Source organism: Larimichthys crocea, chromosome VIII, assembly GCF_000972845.2.
Source record: "Larimichthys crocea isolate SSNF chromosome VIII, L_crocea_2.0, whole genome shotgun sequence".
Taxonomy (NCBI): domain Eukaryota; kingdom Metazoa; phylum Chordata; class Actinopteri; family Sciaenidae; genus Larimichthys; species Larimichthys crocea.
Window position 1 is genome coordinate 14,448,962 of NC_040018.1, and position 15,860 is coordinate 14,464,821.

Consider the following 15,860-nt stretch of genomic DNA (forward strand, 5'->3'; position numbering starts at 1 on the left):
AAAAAAAAAAGAGAGCGAAAAGCTGAGAAAAGCAGCTTTGTCTTTGGTGTTCAACACTGAGCATTTTTGGGTTTACTGCCAGATGTTTGAAAATCCAAAGATGGGAGGATTTTATCAACCCACAGAGCAATATTTTATCCTTCAGTTCAAGTGAAAACATCACAATCTGCCAAACTGGAGTTACAACACTTTCACATGACAACAGTGATATATTATTTCAATAAATTAATAGGCGGACACAGAAAGCCAACCCCCACCCCCCACCCCAAATCTCTGTTCTCCTCATACAGATGATTTTCATTAAACCTTTATAACCCCTGTTGGTGAATGTTTGTCTTCTGGGTCTTGGGAATGTAGCTCAGTTTCAGCCCCAGCACTTCCATCTGTGTTTCCTTTCCTTTGTCCTGTGACTCCTGACCTGTGGCCCACCACACCCAAGCAGTTTCCTGTTCTCTCTACATTACCACAAGCCTGTAGCGCATGCAAGAAATGTAGAAAACCAAAAACGGTTTCTCACTGTAAAATCACGCACCACTAATGCAACTGCTGCAGAGTACAGCTGAACTGGCATTTGTGTTTGACTCCCAAAACAATTCATCACAGCGACTCGCTGCCCTAATTAAAAGACTGTAGAGAATGCACAAACCTCATGATAGTTTGCTCCTTTAAAACCTAACCAGCAGTTAACCTTTTAACCCAACATGCCTATCCTTGACAGGCAGTAAGTGTCTGATTACAGAGGCAAACAAACCATCTACTCCTCAATTCTTACTGCAGCAAAGAGAAAGCCGAGAGAGAGAAAGTGGGATCCTACAAAAAACAAACTCCAGACAGCTGGATCACTCACAGTCTGGGTGGGAGGGTAAGAAGACTGCATTCCTTAACTTTTATCACAAACAGTCCCTCTGATGAAAAACATTTATGTGGTCCTACAGAACAGCCTCTCCCTTCATGATATGATGCCTTAACACATTGGATTTGGGCTACAGAGTGAACAATACGCTCAGTTCATGATTCAACTAACAGCTGAAACATTTCGTCAATTTTTTTTCAAATTAATATGAGCATGAAACCTAGATTGATGAGAGCAGAAAAGTCAAGATAACTCACCCATCCTTAAGGTAACTGAACAAAATTTGTTTAGCTGTCTCTTCATGTGTTTGTTGTGAAAGCTCCTGTTGACCTTTCAGTAGATCAGGTGTCGCCTGGAAATGACAGGAAATTAATTAATCAAACATGAGTGATCTTAAAGCAAAAAAAGATGTTCATCGGTCATAAATCTTTATTTTGATACAATTGACCAGACAGTCATCTGTTAATAAATTAAGAAACAGGTTAAAACACTTCAGATGTTACATCCAGTGGTAGCTCTCGGGCTTTTTACCTGAACATCTGCCTCTGTGCTGGGCTTTTTGTCTGCAGTGGAAGAAGATTTAGATAGTGATGTTGACAGTGATGTTGTCGAAACTTTTCCAGCTGAAGAGGCACCATCCACGCTATCTTTACTCTTTAATGATAGTGAGGAGGAGTGAGTCTGTGGCTTCTTATAACCCTGTATGGAGCCCACACCTTTAGAGATGGTACTCTGGGGTGAGCCAGGCGCGCTGGTGGCACGAGACAAAGCCATGGAGTCACTCTTACCATCTAAGGCCGTGACCCAGGAGTCGTGACTGCCGGCTGTTTTCTGCAGCCGTAGCTGCGAGGGCCGTAGGACATGCTCCATTGATGTGCCTCGCTGGGGGATAAACTCGTCCATGAAGCTAGAGCCACCTCGCAGGCCGTAGGCACTGTCCACACTGCGTGAGCGCTTCCTGTCTTCTGGATTGATCCGGTTCCTGCGACCTGCCCTGCCCCTGCGCTGGTGGCTGCCATCTTTGCCATCAAACTTCTCAATGAGCTCATCGACACCAGGAATGGAGCCCGTGTCAATGTCTCTGCCTGAACCGGGGAGGAAAGGGATGTAGCGGCGGTTCTCGTGTCGGTTGATGGTGTCTGCGTACAGTGCGTCCATCTGTTCGTCTGCCAGAGTCTTAGAGGTGGAAGATGAAGAAGAGTGGCGTGAGCGGGAAGAGGACTGGAGTACTGGTCCGCTGGAATCAGTCCTGCGTAGAGGAAGGACATCGGGCTCACGGTGGGTGCGCTCCAGGCTGGAGCTGGCACTGCTCATAGAGCTGGGGGATCTGCATGATGTCTTGCTCTGCTCACTCGTGGGACTCGAGACGGTTGAGGCCTGAGGCTGGGCTGGAGGCACTGGTTGGTGCTGGGTTTTAGAGACTGGCTTGGACTGAGGTGGATTTAGGCTGGTGAGACGAGGTTTGGACTGCGGCTGAGCCACTTGTGATTGTGTCTTGGTCTGAGGCTGAGGGTGCTGGGCTGGAGGCAAAGACTGAGACTTTGGCTTAGGAATGGCTGTCTCACTCTGGGATGGAAGTTGCTTTTTCTCTCGCTGTGCAGGAGCTGTATTCCAGTCAGGGCTTGATGACTTAACGTGAGACGATGTAGCCACAGCAGATTTGGAGGAGGAACTCTGCTGTTGGTTCCCAGTGCCAGCCAGAGGCAAAGGCCTTGAAGGCAGACTATGGAAACCATCGATGTTCAGGGAGTTGGTGTCCGGATCATACGGCTGCAGTATCTCAGGATGCTTCTGAAAGTTCAGAAGGGTGGATGACTTCTTTCCATGTGAATCTGCAATGCCATTTTGAGGACCAGTGTAATGCATCATCTTCTGAGACCTGTACTCCATGAAGGGGCTGTTGGATCCAGCCTCCTTTCCTCCCCTGAAATCATACTCCTCGTAGTTCTCGATAAAAGAGCCCTCTGTGTCGATGTACCCGTTAGTGTTAGGGTCGATATAGGATTGAGGAGTCCTGTCCTGGTTGTTGAGAACGACGTATGGGTGTCCATCTATACCCTGGACACGGATGCTGAGGCCGTATGTACCGGCTCCATTACTGTGGGGCCTGGAGGGGCGGGACGGCTGAGTGTGGCCCCGCTGTGGTCCGCTGTTAGGAATGCCAGTCACTCTGTACGACTCCATCAGGAATGCAGGAGGAAAAAAAATCCCTCTCCCTGGATCAGGTGGCCCACCTCTGTAACCAAAGGTTCAGACAGGCTGTATTAGTCAGAGATGAGATACTACATAATTCAGTTTTAGCAGACAAATGCCTCCCAGTTCCACTCTTAGCCAATAATGAAACATTAAAGCCCCGCTGCATTTAATTATGTCGCCCGCTTTCATTTTTTCCTTTTCTTCTTGCTGTTCTTAACGTTGTGGTTTCTCCCCACGGATATCTTTTCTGTCAAACTGCTCAACTAATACACTCAGGCCAAATACAGAATGTGAAAATACACTCCCTGTGTGGCCTATAACAACTCAAAACCTATATTATCTGTGAAAACATGAGTCAACATCAGCCTCTTTCTTTTTAACAGCAAAAAATGACCAAGGTACTCTTTAGAGAGGCCTTACAGGTGTGTGACTAACAGGTATGGTATAACAAAATGACTGTTTACCGTGCATGACAAAGAATGGTTAGACAGGTTAAGAGAAAGGGATTGAAAGATAAGACTCTAAAGTGAGTCAGTCAGACCTGAGAAAAATGTGAGAGCTCTGTCACCTACACGACTTTGTTAGGGTGTCAGGTTCAGAGTGAATGTGCAGTGTATATGTGTGTACACAGCATAGTTGATCCTTGTAAATGACATTGTAATTTGCAGCCCATGATCATGGGAAATTCCATGAAAAGAGAGCAACAAAATCTTATCAGGCTCGATTTTGTCATTGTCACATTTATAATAATTGCGAGGTTGTCAAAGTTGACAGATTTGCAGCGCGATCGTGAGAACACAGCTGGCAAAAAAATATCAAACTGTCTACAAATTTTTAAAGAAAGTAAGTCGCTGAATGTTCTTCAGACACATTTATGCCTGGGAAGCCAGTGGAGACAAAGCCATCAGCAGCCACCATGCGTTTCACCGGACAAAGGGCTTTTAACAGGTTCCTGTTTGCCTTGCTGATAGTGTCCCATTCTACCTGATGTTACAATACAAAGACGAGCCGAGATGGCACAGGAAGAAGGACACTGATAAGACTGACAACAAAGGCAAAAGCAGGACGTAGCACATTAGCATGAAATAGGTAAAAACACACGTATGGACGCTTTTATTTATGTAGCACATTGTTGGGTTTGTCAGGTATTTGCTGGATTAGACAAAAATAGACATTCTCATGATGGTTTGTAAATTGATTTTCAACATTATTTACTACATTAGGGTATATCACAATATAAAAAATTATAGAAAAGTTCAGAGTTTCTTCCCAGGACATTGGTTAGCCAAGATGGTAAGCCACTCGAGCCTGCATCTTGTTACATGTATGGTATTCGCTGCGTGAAAAAGCTCAACTGTAACATTTTATTTTATAAAAGTGTATTAATTCAATTTGTTAGCAGAGGCTGCTTGGTGTCCTGCCATAAAACACTGCATGAAACCATTTATTTTATACATGTCAGCCACTCCTAGCACCATATGAGAATAATTCAGCACAGCTTAGCTCTGATAAATGGGCTGATCAGTCAGCTTCACAGGAGAGAAGAAGATGGCCTGAGTGAGATTCAAGCTTGAGAAGACACAATAGACTCTTTCATCCTTAGTGTCACATGTATCCAAAGCATGTCTGCAACTTATTTCCCCCTCCTATTGTATTTTCCACTGCAAAAAAGGAGGAAACTCTCACTGAGCTGCCTTCACTGTCCTTCATGGTGGCGGTGCTGCCTTCACTGACCCCTGAGAGGTCAGTGCACAGCACAGGTTGGATGTCAAGGACCTGGCTTTGATCTGTGCAGAGGTTCAGACTGTGTGCAGGTTTAACAAAGCAGATTTTTATCTACTCGTGTGAACTGGTAAGTTTTCAGTGTCACAGAGGGACGACACTGTGTCATAAAGAAAAGTTAACCACGAACCCCCCCCCCCCCCAATCAGGATTTAGGCTACACAGTGGGAAAATAATGTAAAGTTACGTAACGTGAACAGCAGTGCACTAATCTGAAACGTCAGATTAGTGCACTGCATGAGAATAATTCACAGGAGCAACCATAAACACAATTAAATGATGGCGTTAATGAGCAGCCACATCACCATGACAAACAGTGAAGTGTTGTTCGCCAACAGCGGCTGTTTGACGCAGTTTACATCGCTGCTGCTGCTGCTCAGTGCAACAGGTGGTAATGAAACACACCAGCAGCCTGAGATTTACTGGAAAACTTTCTCACTTTCATGCCCTTCCCTTCATTAAAGTCGACTTCATAGCAGGTTAAATTATCATTTTGTTTTAGTGTTAACTGTTCAGCAGTTTGGCTCTTGTTGAGTTTAACGGCTGTTTAACGTCTACAATGAATAACTGTTGGCTAGTTTACTCACCGGCGTCGTTTGTCGCTCTTGTTCAGTTATCGCAGATTACAAACGTTTGTGTAGGAGAAAATATATATTTTATACAAGCAGATAGACGGCTGAGCAAAGTGCCCACACCACTGCCTTGCTAACTTTTTTTTTAATCCTGTGTTGTTTTCTAAGACAGAGAGCAGGTTTCCAGAAGGACGTCCGACCCTCCGGGCCGCTCCGCCTACTGAAACAAGCGCACAACCCCGCCCCCCCACCCAAAACCAGTCAGCTGGTCCAGGAACAGATTTCACATCATCAAGCCTCATTGAAAGCCTTGGCAGGGCTTGTCCCAGCTCAGGCCCGGCTCAGTCAGTTTTGGACCGGCTCGGTTCATCTCAGCGGGGTCTTTAGAGAACGGGAAACAAGTTTTTTTAAAAAAAGGAGCTGACACCCAGTCTGTTGTCTTTCATTACATTACAAACATTATTCAAACTGATTAAAATGTGTATTAAGTTTGAAGTAAGCCTAGTTGCTTGTGTTTGTATGAAACTGAGCCAGCACAAACAGACCTTATCACAAAAACAAAATAACTGAGCTCAGAAATTTTACGGTCTGAGTCACTTTTGGCTGCAGTGTGGAAAAAAAAAAGTACATGGGTGGATCCAGTAAAAAGTAATACATCTTTTGAAAAAATATTTCATAAATAAGCCAAAAAATACACCCTGGCCTGGTGAAATATTTCAGAAATCTTATGAGATTAATATAACAAAATACACCCTTTAGGTTCATGTACTGATGTTAATTTCTTGTACAAAATAATGGTTTTATGAATTATTTAGCGCCTGGGAGAATTACACAAACTTAAACCCGACGAATAAGTTTAATTATTTGCACCCCACATAAATGCAATTTGCAGCTGCATGTCTTTAAAAACCGAGAGCGTCATCTAGTGGATAGTAAGCTGACTTGACTGTCGTTAGTTAATGAGGAGCAGCGCTGGTGGTGGTACTGGTGCCATAGATACACCCAGTGAGCATGCTGCGTGACGCACAGGGTTGGTGGGAGTCCAGCGTTAGAGCAAAACATGGCATGAGGCTGGTATTGTGCTGAGGCATGGGATGAAGACATGTTGAAAAATCCTCTGCAGGGTGAGTATTAGTTCAGAAATGTAATGTTGAAGTGTCTGTGGTGTATGGAATATTAATAAAAGCTGCAGAATATGCTTACAATACCACGAGTTAAAGAAGACACCACGAACAGCCCCAGGTTGCATATATTATATTATATTATATTATATTATATTATATATATTATATTATATTATATTATAGGGGCATTGGAATTTGCTTTGCACACATATTATTATTAAAAATGAATCATTTCTGATGTTTTCATATATTATTATTAGGATATTTTGATGTTGTAGCTTGTTGAGAGAGCCATTTCTAACTACTTTACACACTGCTGAAGTATAAAGCGGTATCATAAAATGTAAACACTCAAATAAATTACATATACCTCAAAAAGTGCAGTGCTCTCAAGGCACTGACAGTGACAGAAAAATGCTCACTCTGATTTAAATTGATTTGAAGAAATCATAAAGTTGTTTTTATGAACCTTCCCCCTGCAGCATAAACTACATTAAACCAGAGGCCCAGCTGCCTCTGTGTCTTTGTACTGGCCCACTGTTTATATTTGTGTCCGCAGAGAGACTGTACAGCACCACAGCCTTTAATCTGAGCTCTGTGCCACTGTGTTGGGTTACAGCAGCACACAATGAGAGCTCTGTTCTCCACTGAGGTGCCACAACTGGGACCTCTGGGCATGCTCAGTACACAGCTCAGTCTTTTATCCTGATGAAGAAGAACTGCAGGCTTTTCCAGTAGCAATGCAACCTGACTGACATCTGGCAGAGATGTCGTAGAGGCACACGTTTAGCTCATTGGATTTCATCTTTTGGATTTTCGACAGGAAAATTATTGGAAATGTTTCTGTGAATTTAATGTGACGTGCAAAAGCCACCACTGAAGACAATGCGGTGGAGGAATGACTGTATTTTCCATTCCCTGTGTATTAAGTTGTTTAGGTTTGCAGATGATGCTATAATCAGTGTGTCTCATTTCTGATTAGGAAAAATACAGAAATTAGGTGTCATCCCTGGCAGACTTTAAGAGTTTAATATTTCCAAAACAAAGAAAACAGTGGTCACAGTGATCATAAATGGTGGAGAACTACACATTCTTGGGTCCAACAGTCTCCTCTTCTTTAAAGTGGGAAGTCAACACAGCAACAGCACTGAAGCAAGCTCAGCAAAGACTTTTACTTTGTATCGCAGGATGATATGATCATATCATTTTTATCATGTTGTATCAAGAGCATCCATTCTGCCGCAGCACTTTCCCAGAGGACGTTCACATCCTCAACCAATGTGCTGTTCTTATTCTTGTCCATAAGACGCTGTAATCGTATCATGGACAACAGGCCCCTTCACCTCTCCTACATATAACAAGAGCCCCAGACTCTTTCAGTTGCAGGTACTGGAGGTGAACCAGATGCTGCACCTTAAGTGTTTAGTTCACACACAGTGACACTCCTCTGCACATATATTATATTAAATACAACAGCACAGTGATTTCTATTTTCCTAAAGCAGAGCTGTTCTGTTGTATTTACTTTATTAGTTAATTTGACTGTATTTTAGTCAAATGTTATTGTGAAACAGGGTGTACATGAAAGAAATTCATTTCATTTTAAGAAGCATGTTAGTGCAGTCTATATCCTGAAAGTAGCAGAGAGGCAGATGATCTTACTGAGAGCAGGAGGAGCAGCAGGCTCTTTGGTCGGGCTTCAAGGATGCGAGCCAAGGACTTTCTGTCAGCTGGCCCAGCAGCCATGACAGGAAGTCAGCCTTCAGACATGGTGGTCCCACTCCAACAGAAAACATTCACCACCACCACCACCGCCAGCCCAACACACTCACATGTTCTGTTTTTGTCCCTGCAGAAAATATTGAAAGATGACAGGGGTGATTTACGTTCCATCAGTGAGCTCACCACAAGGCACAAGAGCAGTCAGCAGTTTTCCACTGAGTGTCACCTCTGTCAAAAAAACTGAACTGGGATCAGACCTCTCAGGACGTGATGAGTGCTCATCATGCTCACATCTGCATGAGGATAATTCTGTGCAGATGTAAGGGGGCCTGAGATTTACAGCACAACAGTCCCAGGTTTAGAGCAGCATTTTCACAACACGTTTGGGATTAATTACCTTCAGAGTGCAAGTAGCACAGTGAGCACTGCAGTCTACAGAAAGCCACTTCCACAAACAGAAGTGATTAGAAAATACTGTTTAGGTTTGTACTTTTCACAATCGCTGCATCAACTTCATTCCTGCACTCTGATTTCAGTTAATTTATTTGTTTTTATTTCATTAAAGTTAGTATATAAATTTATGTTGAAATGATAGATTCAAAGATACAATATGTGTTCATTTAATCCACCCTGTTGATAAATGTTCATGCATTTCCTTTTTGCTGGCTTTCATACAACACCTGTCTCGAGCTCTTTTTCTTCAACCTTCATAAATCTAAATGCACAAAAAAAGTAGGAGCACAGCACATGTACAGTACGCTGCTATCACACTTTATTAAAAATAGAAACATATATTCATAGCACTTTTCATACAGACTACAATGGTCCACTGGTATTATTTTCAAAAATGAGTTACATACTATAAAACACTCATTTGGCCTAAATCCACTGTAGAAATGTCTCCAAAAACAAAAACAAAAAGAAAGTCTAAATTAACCGTCATGTTTGTGAGCTCATCCTACTTCATCCTTCCTGTGCCTTTTCATGAAATAAAACATAAAGAGACGAGAAAAATGCAAATATGGAAAAGAAACAGAAACAAATGTGTTTGTTCGGTGAGAGAAATAAATGCACGTACAATCGAGTTTAAAAAAAGATGGCACATTTATTGCAACATAAATGTTATATACATCGTGTTTTTTCTGTTGAAAAAGACAGAAAATTCAAATTCCTGTTGCCGCAGTTTTTTGATGTGCATCAACAATACCTTTCCATTTGACACAAGAACAAATCGTTTATCAATCAACTGAGACTGAAGACTAAGATGGAGGTCGCACTTTTAGGAATCTGGAGCTCGTACGAAGCATTTTTAGGTACTAGACTACGAGCAACAATTCAGCTATGTTCTTGAGATGCCATTTGTTAAATTTCCTGTAATAATGGACAGGTTATTGTAAATAACCGTACATTTTACTATCTAATATAGTAAAATAAAGTAAGAAACTTTTTACTCAAAACTTTTGCTTTCAAAAATCTAGAAAGAGTAATATTTAGAATTCAAGAAATATTCTTACAGTATTATTGTATAAAAGACTAACTACAATGAAAAATAAGCCAAATGTTTTTTTTTCCTTTTGATTTTCTTTTTTTTCATATATTATACAAGGGAAAGCATCTGGGAATACAGCAAAGTCTAACTTGGCAAACAAAGGAGCAAAGAAATATAGGAAGAACAGGAAATAAAAATAAAAAAATGAAGGAAAAAAAAGCAGGAAGTGACATACATTATACCCTCAATCAAAGTCTGCCAACATGAATACAAGCTTGTGAATACTGAAATGAAGAACAAGGCCACATTCAGTCAGAGAATACACAAAAACAGTTTAGGTGTTTTTCCCTACTAAAAGAAAATTGTTAAATCATAAATCTTAATGTAAACTCTTTGTGTGGCATCTTTTATTCTAATCAAAGTCCCTTTTTGTACTGAATAGTAATTCTGAATGTGGCAGCCTTGTTTAAGGTGTAGATAATGATAGAAGACAATATACAAAGAAATAAATGGAATACAAAGCACGTCTTAAGACCAAAGACTTAATAAAAGAAGAAACGTAAAGCATGCACACTGATAGGGAAAACAAAATAAAGCCATGACCAATGTCTTGAAACATAAAAGAAAATCCTGTTAACTGTTTTTGTTCATTAATGTGCTACAGTTCTATGATATTCGACATAATCCATGAAATATCTAGTCAGTTTTATTGTACTGAGTATATCACTGCTTGGATCAACAACAAAAAAAAAATAATAATAACTTACAAGTCCTCTCCGCTGACTCAAACTGGATATTACAATGCTGGAAGCCTAAAGAAAAGACTTGTTACAACACAAATAAGCATAACTAAATTTTACTCAGAATAACTGTGTTTGAAATTTAACGCTTCAGATATGAACAGAAAAAAAATGAAGTGATGGTTTCATCAGGCCAGGAGAAAACGTGGTCGTCGTTTTTTTTTTGTTTTTTTTTTTACTTCATCAAGCAATCTCTGATCAGCTGGTGGCGTGAAAATGACAAAAACAAAAACAAAACAAAAACAAGCCACCTCTGTGCTGACTTCAAGAGCATGTAACTGTCAAGTGGCTAAACAAAGACAAGAATCTGCAAAAATATGACGCTGCTTACATTTAACACTATATGGCAAAGGAAACTGACGGGCAATGTAGTCCCCTTTTCCTTTAGTTAAGACACTAAAAATACGCAGGGAATGCTAAGGTTTGCAAATAATTCTCTGTATTTTTACTGCTCACTACCGAGGAAAAAAAACATCAACTGAGCTTTCAGTAAACCTAGAGTTTGCCATTCATCTGTCACCTTTTCAGACAATATTGTTGACATTATTATGTAGTCGGGCCGATTATTCTGCTCGTCAGTAGCATAAAAACTGATCTAAACTATACAGAAACAAACATAGGTAGTTTTGGTTAACGCATGTGGCCAGTGGTTGAATGAATAAAATATAAATATAAATAATACATCCTCTTTTCAAAAAAAACAAAAACATGGGGCGATCTTTTCTAATAGCTAATGATCATTTTTCAGTGGGGTATAAATATCACTCTAAACTGGCCAATAAATTAATCTTTTTTCCCTTATCTCGGACTCACCAAAGATTTACCGGGTGGAGTGCTCAGTTTTAATGGTGACACTGGCAAACTATAGATCAAGTGAAAAGCTGTATACTTCTCTTTGAATTTACTTAACCTTCCCTTTAGACATACACTTTATAGCTCAATAACATAATAAATAGAAAAAAAAAGAAACAGACAAACAAAAACAATTGCTGTTACAATGCATTCGTCAATTCAGTTTAGGCACGAGGCAATTTCCACATACGGATGGAGGAGATTGCGAAGTCTCTGATTGTTCAGAAGCAACACACTTCTTGCAGACAGTGATATGTGCTGATTTTTCTTTGTGGGGAGAAATTTGCAGATGGACACTGGTCACAGGGAGCTGGACGCTTGGCTGTTCTTCAATCTTTAGGATTGGATTGTGTTAGTCTCGTAGATTTGCTTCAAGTGGCCTGTCTCCTCAATTGGTGTCACAAACTGTGAGTCCTGTCTGTCACTGCTGGGAAGAAAGGTCACCGACTCAAATGGGGCAGAAATGATCTGGATCTCTTTGATCTGGAGAGAAGAAGGTGCACAGAGGTCAGAAGTTACATGAATAATGTGCAATTTAGGGTCAAGATTATAACATGATTGATTTGAAAAGATTAGAGATTAAGAAGAAAGAAAGAAAATACTGACTTAGTATGTTTAAGATCCTAACATAATCAAGATTATTAACAATAATCAACATTAACAACAATGGTGAGAGTACCTGTCTGCTACTCAGAGGTGGCCCATAGGGTTAGATGTGTCAGTCAGGCCTGGATGAACTCCTGTGTGGGGTTGCTGGGCGTCACCGGAGCCAGACACCTTTTCTTCCTCCCTTCTCTTAAGGCAGGCTGCTTTGGGGTTTAAATTCCGCTCTGCAGGTTCAGAGAGAGACAGACAGAGATTTGCTTTGAACAAAAATAGTGAGAGCTTTGATCTCTTCATTTTCCTTTTATCGTACCACATCATAAGCACAAAAGGTGAAGTAAAGATCCAGCATTTCAGTAAGCGAATGAAGCATTAAGAGGCGTTATCATGATATAGTAATTGACTTCAGCATCACTGACTTAAATATCTATAAATATAATCAGCAAACAAGCAGCGTTTTAACACAGCTGACTTCACAGCAGTTTCTCTACCTGTTTTGTGATATTTTGGCTGAGTATTCATATTTGGCAGCTCTGTGAGTGAAATAGCTCCTTATAAATCAGAGTGCAGCTCTATTTACTGCAGTACTCCTCTCTGGATGTGACACTAAAATAAAATTACCATCTGCAGCTATGTTACGCGAATACATCAAGCATTTCAAGGAATAAACAATCTCATGTGATGTAGTTTTCATTAGCTGGACACCAACCTCTGACTTGCTGCTCCAAGTTAAGTATGACGGCCACAGCCTGATGGAGGATGAGCAGTTTGGTCTGGGGCTTCTCGCTTTTCAGGTGCAGCTGGCACATGCGACCCAGCTCCTTGAAGGCCTCGTTGATGTCTCGCACCCTTAGGCGCTCACGGGCGTTGTTGGCCATCCTCCTCTCACGCTCGCGCTCGGCCTTCTGCTCCGGATTCAGGTCCTCGTCTTCAGTGATACTGTGGGAGAAAGAACTGCTTTACTGTTAAAGGCACACAACAGAAAGCCAGATTGTATGTTGTAACTAAGATGAGGTCTCCCTCTGACTGAAAATGAAAAATCTTTGAGAGAGAATGGGACATGTAACAAAGATCTGCGGTTGGACTCAAACAGGTGGCATCATAGCTCATGTTCATCACCTTAAACCCACAGACCAACAGGGCGCTCCAGCCTACATAACAAAATCAAAACTGATCTCCATAGAAACTGTCATGGTTAGATGACATAGAAAATTGCAAAACTGACCTATAATAATATGAACCCATTACACTGAAGACCAAAGTGCCAACTTATTACAGTAAGTACTACAGTACTACACTGTAAAGACAACATTAACTGTGCCAACCTAATTAACCAAAATAAATGATGTGCATTAACATTGGTGACAGCTAATCAATATAACATAACACAGATTTATATACTGACCTGGAGTCAAATGCAATTCAGCTTCTACTGTTTGCTGATTAGTAACAAGAACTGAGAGAAGGGGACCTGTCCAGGTAAATTATCCTTACTATATTTGCTATAATACATTTACATTTGTGGTGTTTCTTGTTAAAATGTATTTTTGTTAGTGGCCCTGGTGGAGAATTCAGTACCATAACCGTACAACATTTTAGTTTCAATGCAATTTTGAGGTGTGTATAGATCCTACTCAGATCTTTTCCTCTGTATGTGCCAGCTGTAGTGACGTTTTCTTTAGAAAACAAAATCAATTTTCAAGCCAAGAGACAGGTCAGATCTGGGCTGGATCAAGTCTTTATTTTGCTCACACATTGGAAAACATCTTGTTTGTTTGTTCTTACCTCGTGCGTGTGCCTGCTCTGGGTGTCCTCATATTTTTGTCACTCTCGTCGTCTGACTTGTCATCGTTGGAGAGATTATCGTGCATCTCATCCTTGTCTTGTTTCTCTACTTTCAGCTCCAGGGTGGCAGGCACCTGGCCAGCCAGGGCTGAAGTAAGACCTGTAGTGAACAATACAACTGTAAATGTCAAGTATTATACATAAACTGAGCCATGCTCATATCATGCCGTGGCAGCCATATAGTAAGTTAACAAGGCTTCACAGACCTCTGAATGCTTCCACTTGGTGGTTGAGTTCTGTGCTGGATGTGGAGCCGGCACTGGGCAGGCCTCCGTGGCTGTTGTTCAGGCTGGCAGCATCGTCAGCATGGGCACCACCCTGCTGAAACACAGACAGGAAAGACAGTGTCAGGAAAGGAAACAGACATTCTCTGGAGATGATACATAAAACAATAGTTCTGAGCAAGAGAAGCTTGATAAGAGCCTAGCTGCATGGAAGGAGTATATGTTGAAAGATTTAACTATTCATATGCAAAGCAAACAGTGCAGCATGGCACAATTTTATTGTCTAATAAGTCATTCAAGTCTGTCATTCCTAACACTGGGGGGTGCTTTGCTGATTTGCTTCACAGTAGTATGCTGTGAAATACATAACCCAGGGTGAAAAACAAAATAAAAGCCATCTGTGGAACAATACTTTCAAAAAAAAAAAAAAAGAGAGCTATTTACAACACATTATGAGAACCTCTTTATTTATGTTACATTATTCTGCTCACTGCTGTTACATTCTCGGGCTTAGCTCTCCATAACCACAACTAAGACCACGTCTGTTTCTCATGTCTACAATGAGACAGATCCTTCTGTGTTCTGTTTCAAGGGATGTCAAGCTGAACCCACTCCACAGTCTGACCATTTCCTTCTTATTTAGTCCACATTCATAACATAAAAATGGTCAACTCCCACCGTGAGTCCCTCCTTCCGGAGGTTTACCACATGTTCACGAGCTATTTGATTTCCCCTCTGAGAACCAGGGAAAGGCGGGGAAATCTTCGCTGAGGATGGTATTCCCCCCGTTTCTTATGGAATGTGATCCCCAGTCACTGCTGGCCTCTGTTAACCCCACCACCCTGAGACCCTCCCCTTCCTCAGCGCTACGCTAATCTTTGCTGTGCTCTCAACAGGTGTCCAAACAACTCTTTGTCTGGAGGAGGAGGAGGGAAGACGGGGCTCTGGCAAGAAAAGAACGCTGCCATTTTCATGGCTGGGCCTGATTACCATACAGCTGAGGACCTCTATTTGGGTGGAGGCCGTGGGTTCAGACACACGTTTCCAACGATTCAGATTTCCTGGGTTGTTAAAAAGAAGTGATGAAAAGGGGTGGAAGGGGGTAGAGGGCGAGGCATCAGCCGGAGCAAAAAGCCTGCGGCTGTGCCGTGCAGAGGCTGGTGAGCTCTGTCTGAGGGGACCTCTTCCCACACAGGAAGTACTGTGTTAGTGCAGACACAGTATGTTCTATCTCAGAGTCGCAGTCGGTCAACATCACTGCCACAACCCCTCTCTGTGTAACAAATACATCAAACTGAGCTCTTCTGACAACCGCAGAAAAACTCCTGTAAGAGGACAAAACAAGCTCCAACAACTTCAGCATCAGAGTGAAAATACCCAGTGACAGAAAACATTTAGCCTTACAACAAACAAGAAACTTTAACTGCCTTTAAGATTAATTAATGTTGGCAGAGGAGATCTCTGACAGACCCAAGAGAGACATAAAAACTGCTGATAAGATGTTGGACCATAACACAGTGCAGCTTTAATGACCATGCCGACAAAAAACAGAGGTGAAATCTTTTTGGTAAAAAAATAAACATTAAAATGTGAAAATGAAAACATGAAATAAATCTTTTAATTCTGCCTTGTGTTGCATTAAATTTCACATTAATGTTCAATAAATAAAAACTAGATAGATGTCTGGCTTTGATTTTAATATATAATCCAATTTTTATGGTATGCTATAATTCATGAAAGAAAGGACTTTAAATAAGTGAAATAAAATATAAATCATAAAACATATTGTTGAATTTGTT

The 15,860-nt window shown here is 41.2% G+C and overlaps 2 protein-coding genes across 13 annotated transcripts in view; both read right to left on the reverse strand.

The window, feature by feature from the left end:
• Window positions 1-5,641, reverse strand: part of cgnl1 (cingulin-like 1) — a 28,170-nt gene extending 22,529 nt beyond the window's left edge. For all 3 annotated transcript variants that reach the window (XM_019270530.2, XM_019270531.2, XM_019270529.2), the window contains exons 1-3: window positions 5,419-5,641; window positions 1,385-3,089; window positions 1,111-1,205 (exon numbers count right to left, since the gene is read on the reverse strand). In XM_019270530.2, the coding sequence (XP_019126075.2) occupies window positions 1,111-1,205; window positions 1,385-3,037 (1,748 nt within the window). In that variant the 5' untranslated portion in view covers window positions 3,038-3,089; window positions 5,419-5,641. The remainder of the gene's footprint in view (window positions 1-1,110; window positions 1,206-1,384; window positions 3,090-5,418) is intronic.
• A 3,357-nt stretch (window positions 5,642-8,998) lies between these two features.
• Window positions 8,999-15,860, reverse strand: part of tcf12 (transcription factor 12) — a 75,172-nt gene continuing 68,310 nt past the window's right edge. For 4 of the 10 annotated variants that reach the window (XM_019270519.2, XM_019270522.2, XM_010737610.3 and 1 more), the window contains 5 exons: window positions 14,044-14,155; window positions 13,778-13,937; window positions 12,702-12,931; window positions 12,069-12,219; window positions 8,999-11,872 (listed from right to left, as the gene is read on the reverse strand). In XM_019270519.2, coding sequence (XP_019126064.1) covers window positions 12,080-12,219; window positions 12,702-12,931; window positions 13,778-13,937; window positions 14,044-14,155 — 642 coding nt within the window. In that variant the 3' untranslated portion in view covers window positions 8,999-11,872; window positions 12,069-12,079. Of the gene's footprint in view, window positions 11,873-12,068; window positions 12,220-12,701; window positions 12,947-13,777; window positions 13,938-14,043; window positions 14,159-15,860 lie in introns of all 10 variants that reach the window. The other 6 variants (XM_019270516.2, XM_019270520.2, XM_027281507.1 and 3 more) reach the window with 3 other exon arrangements.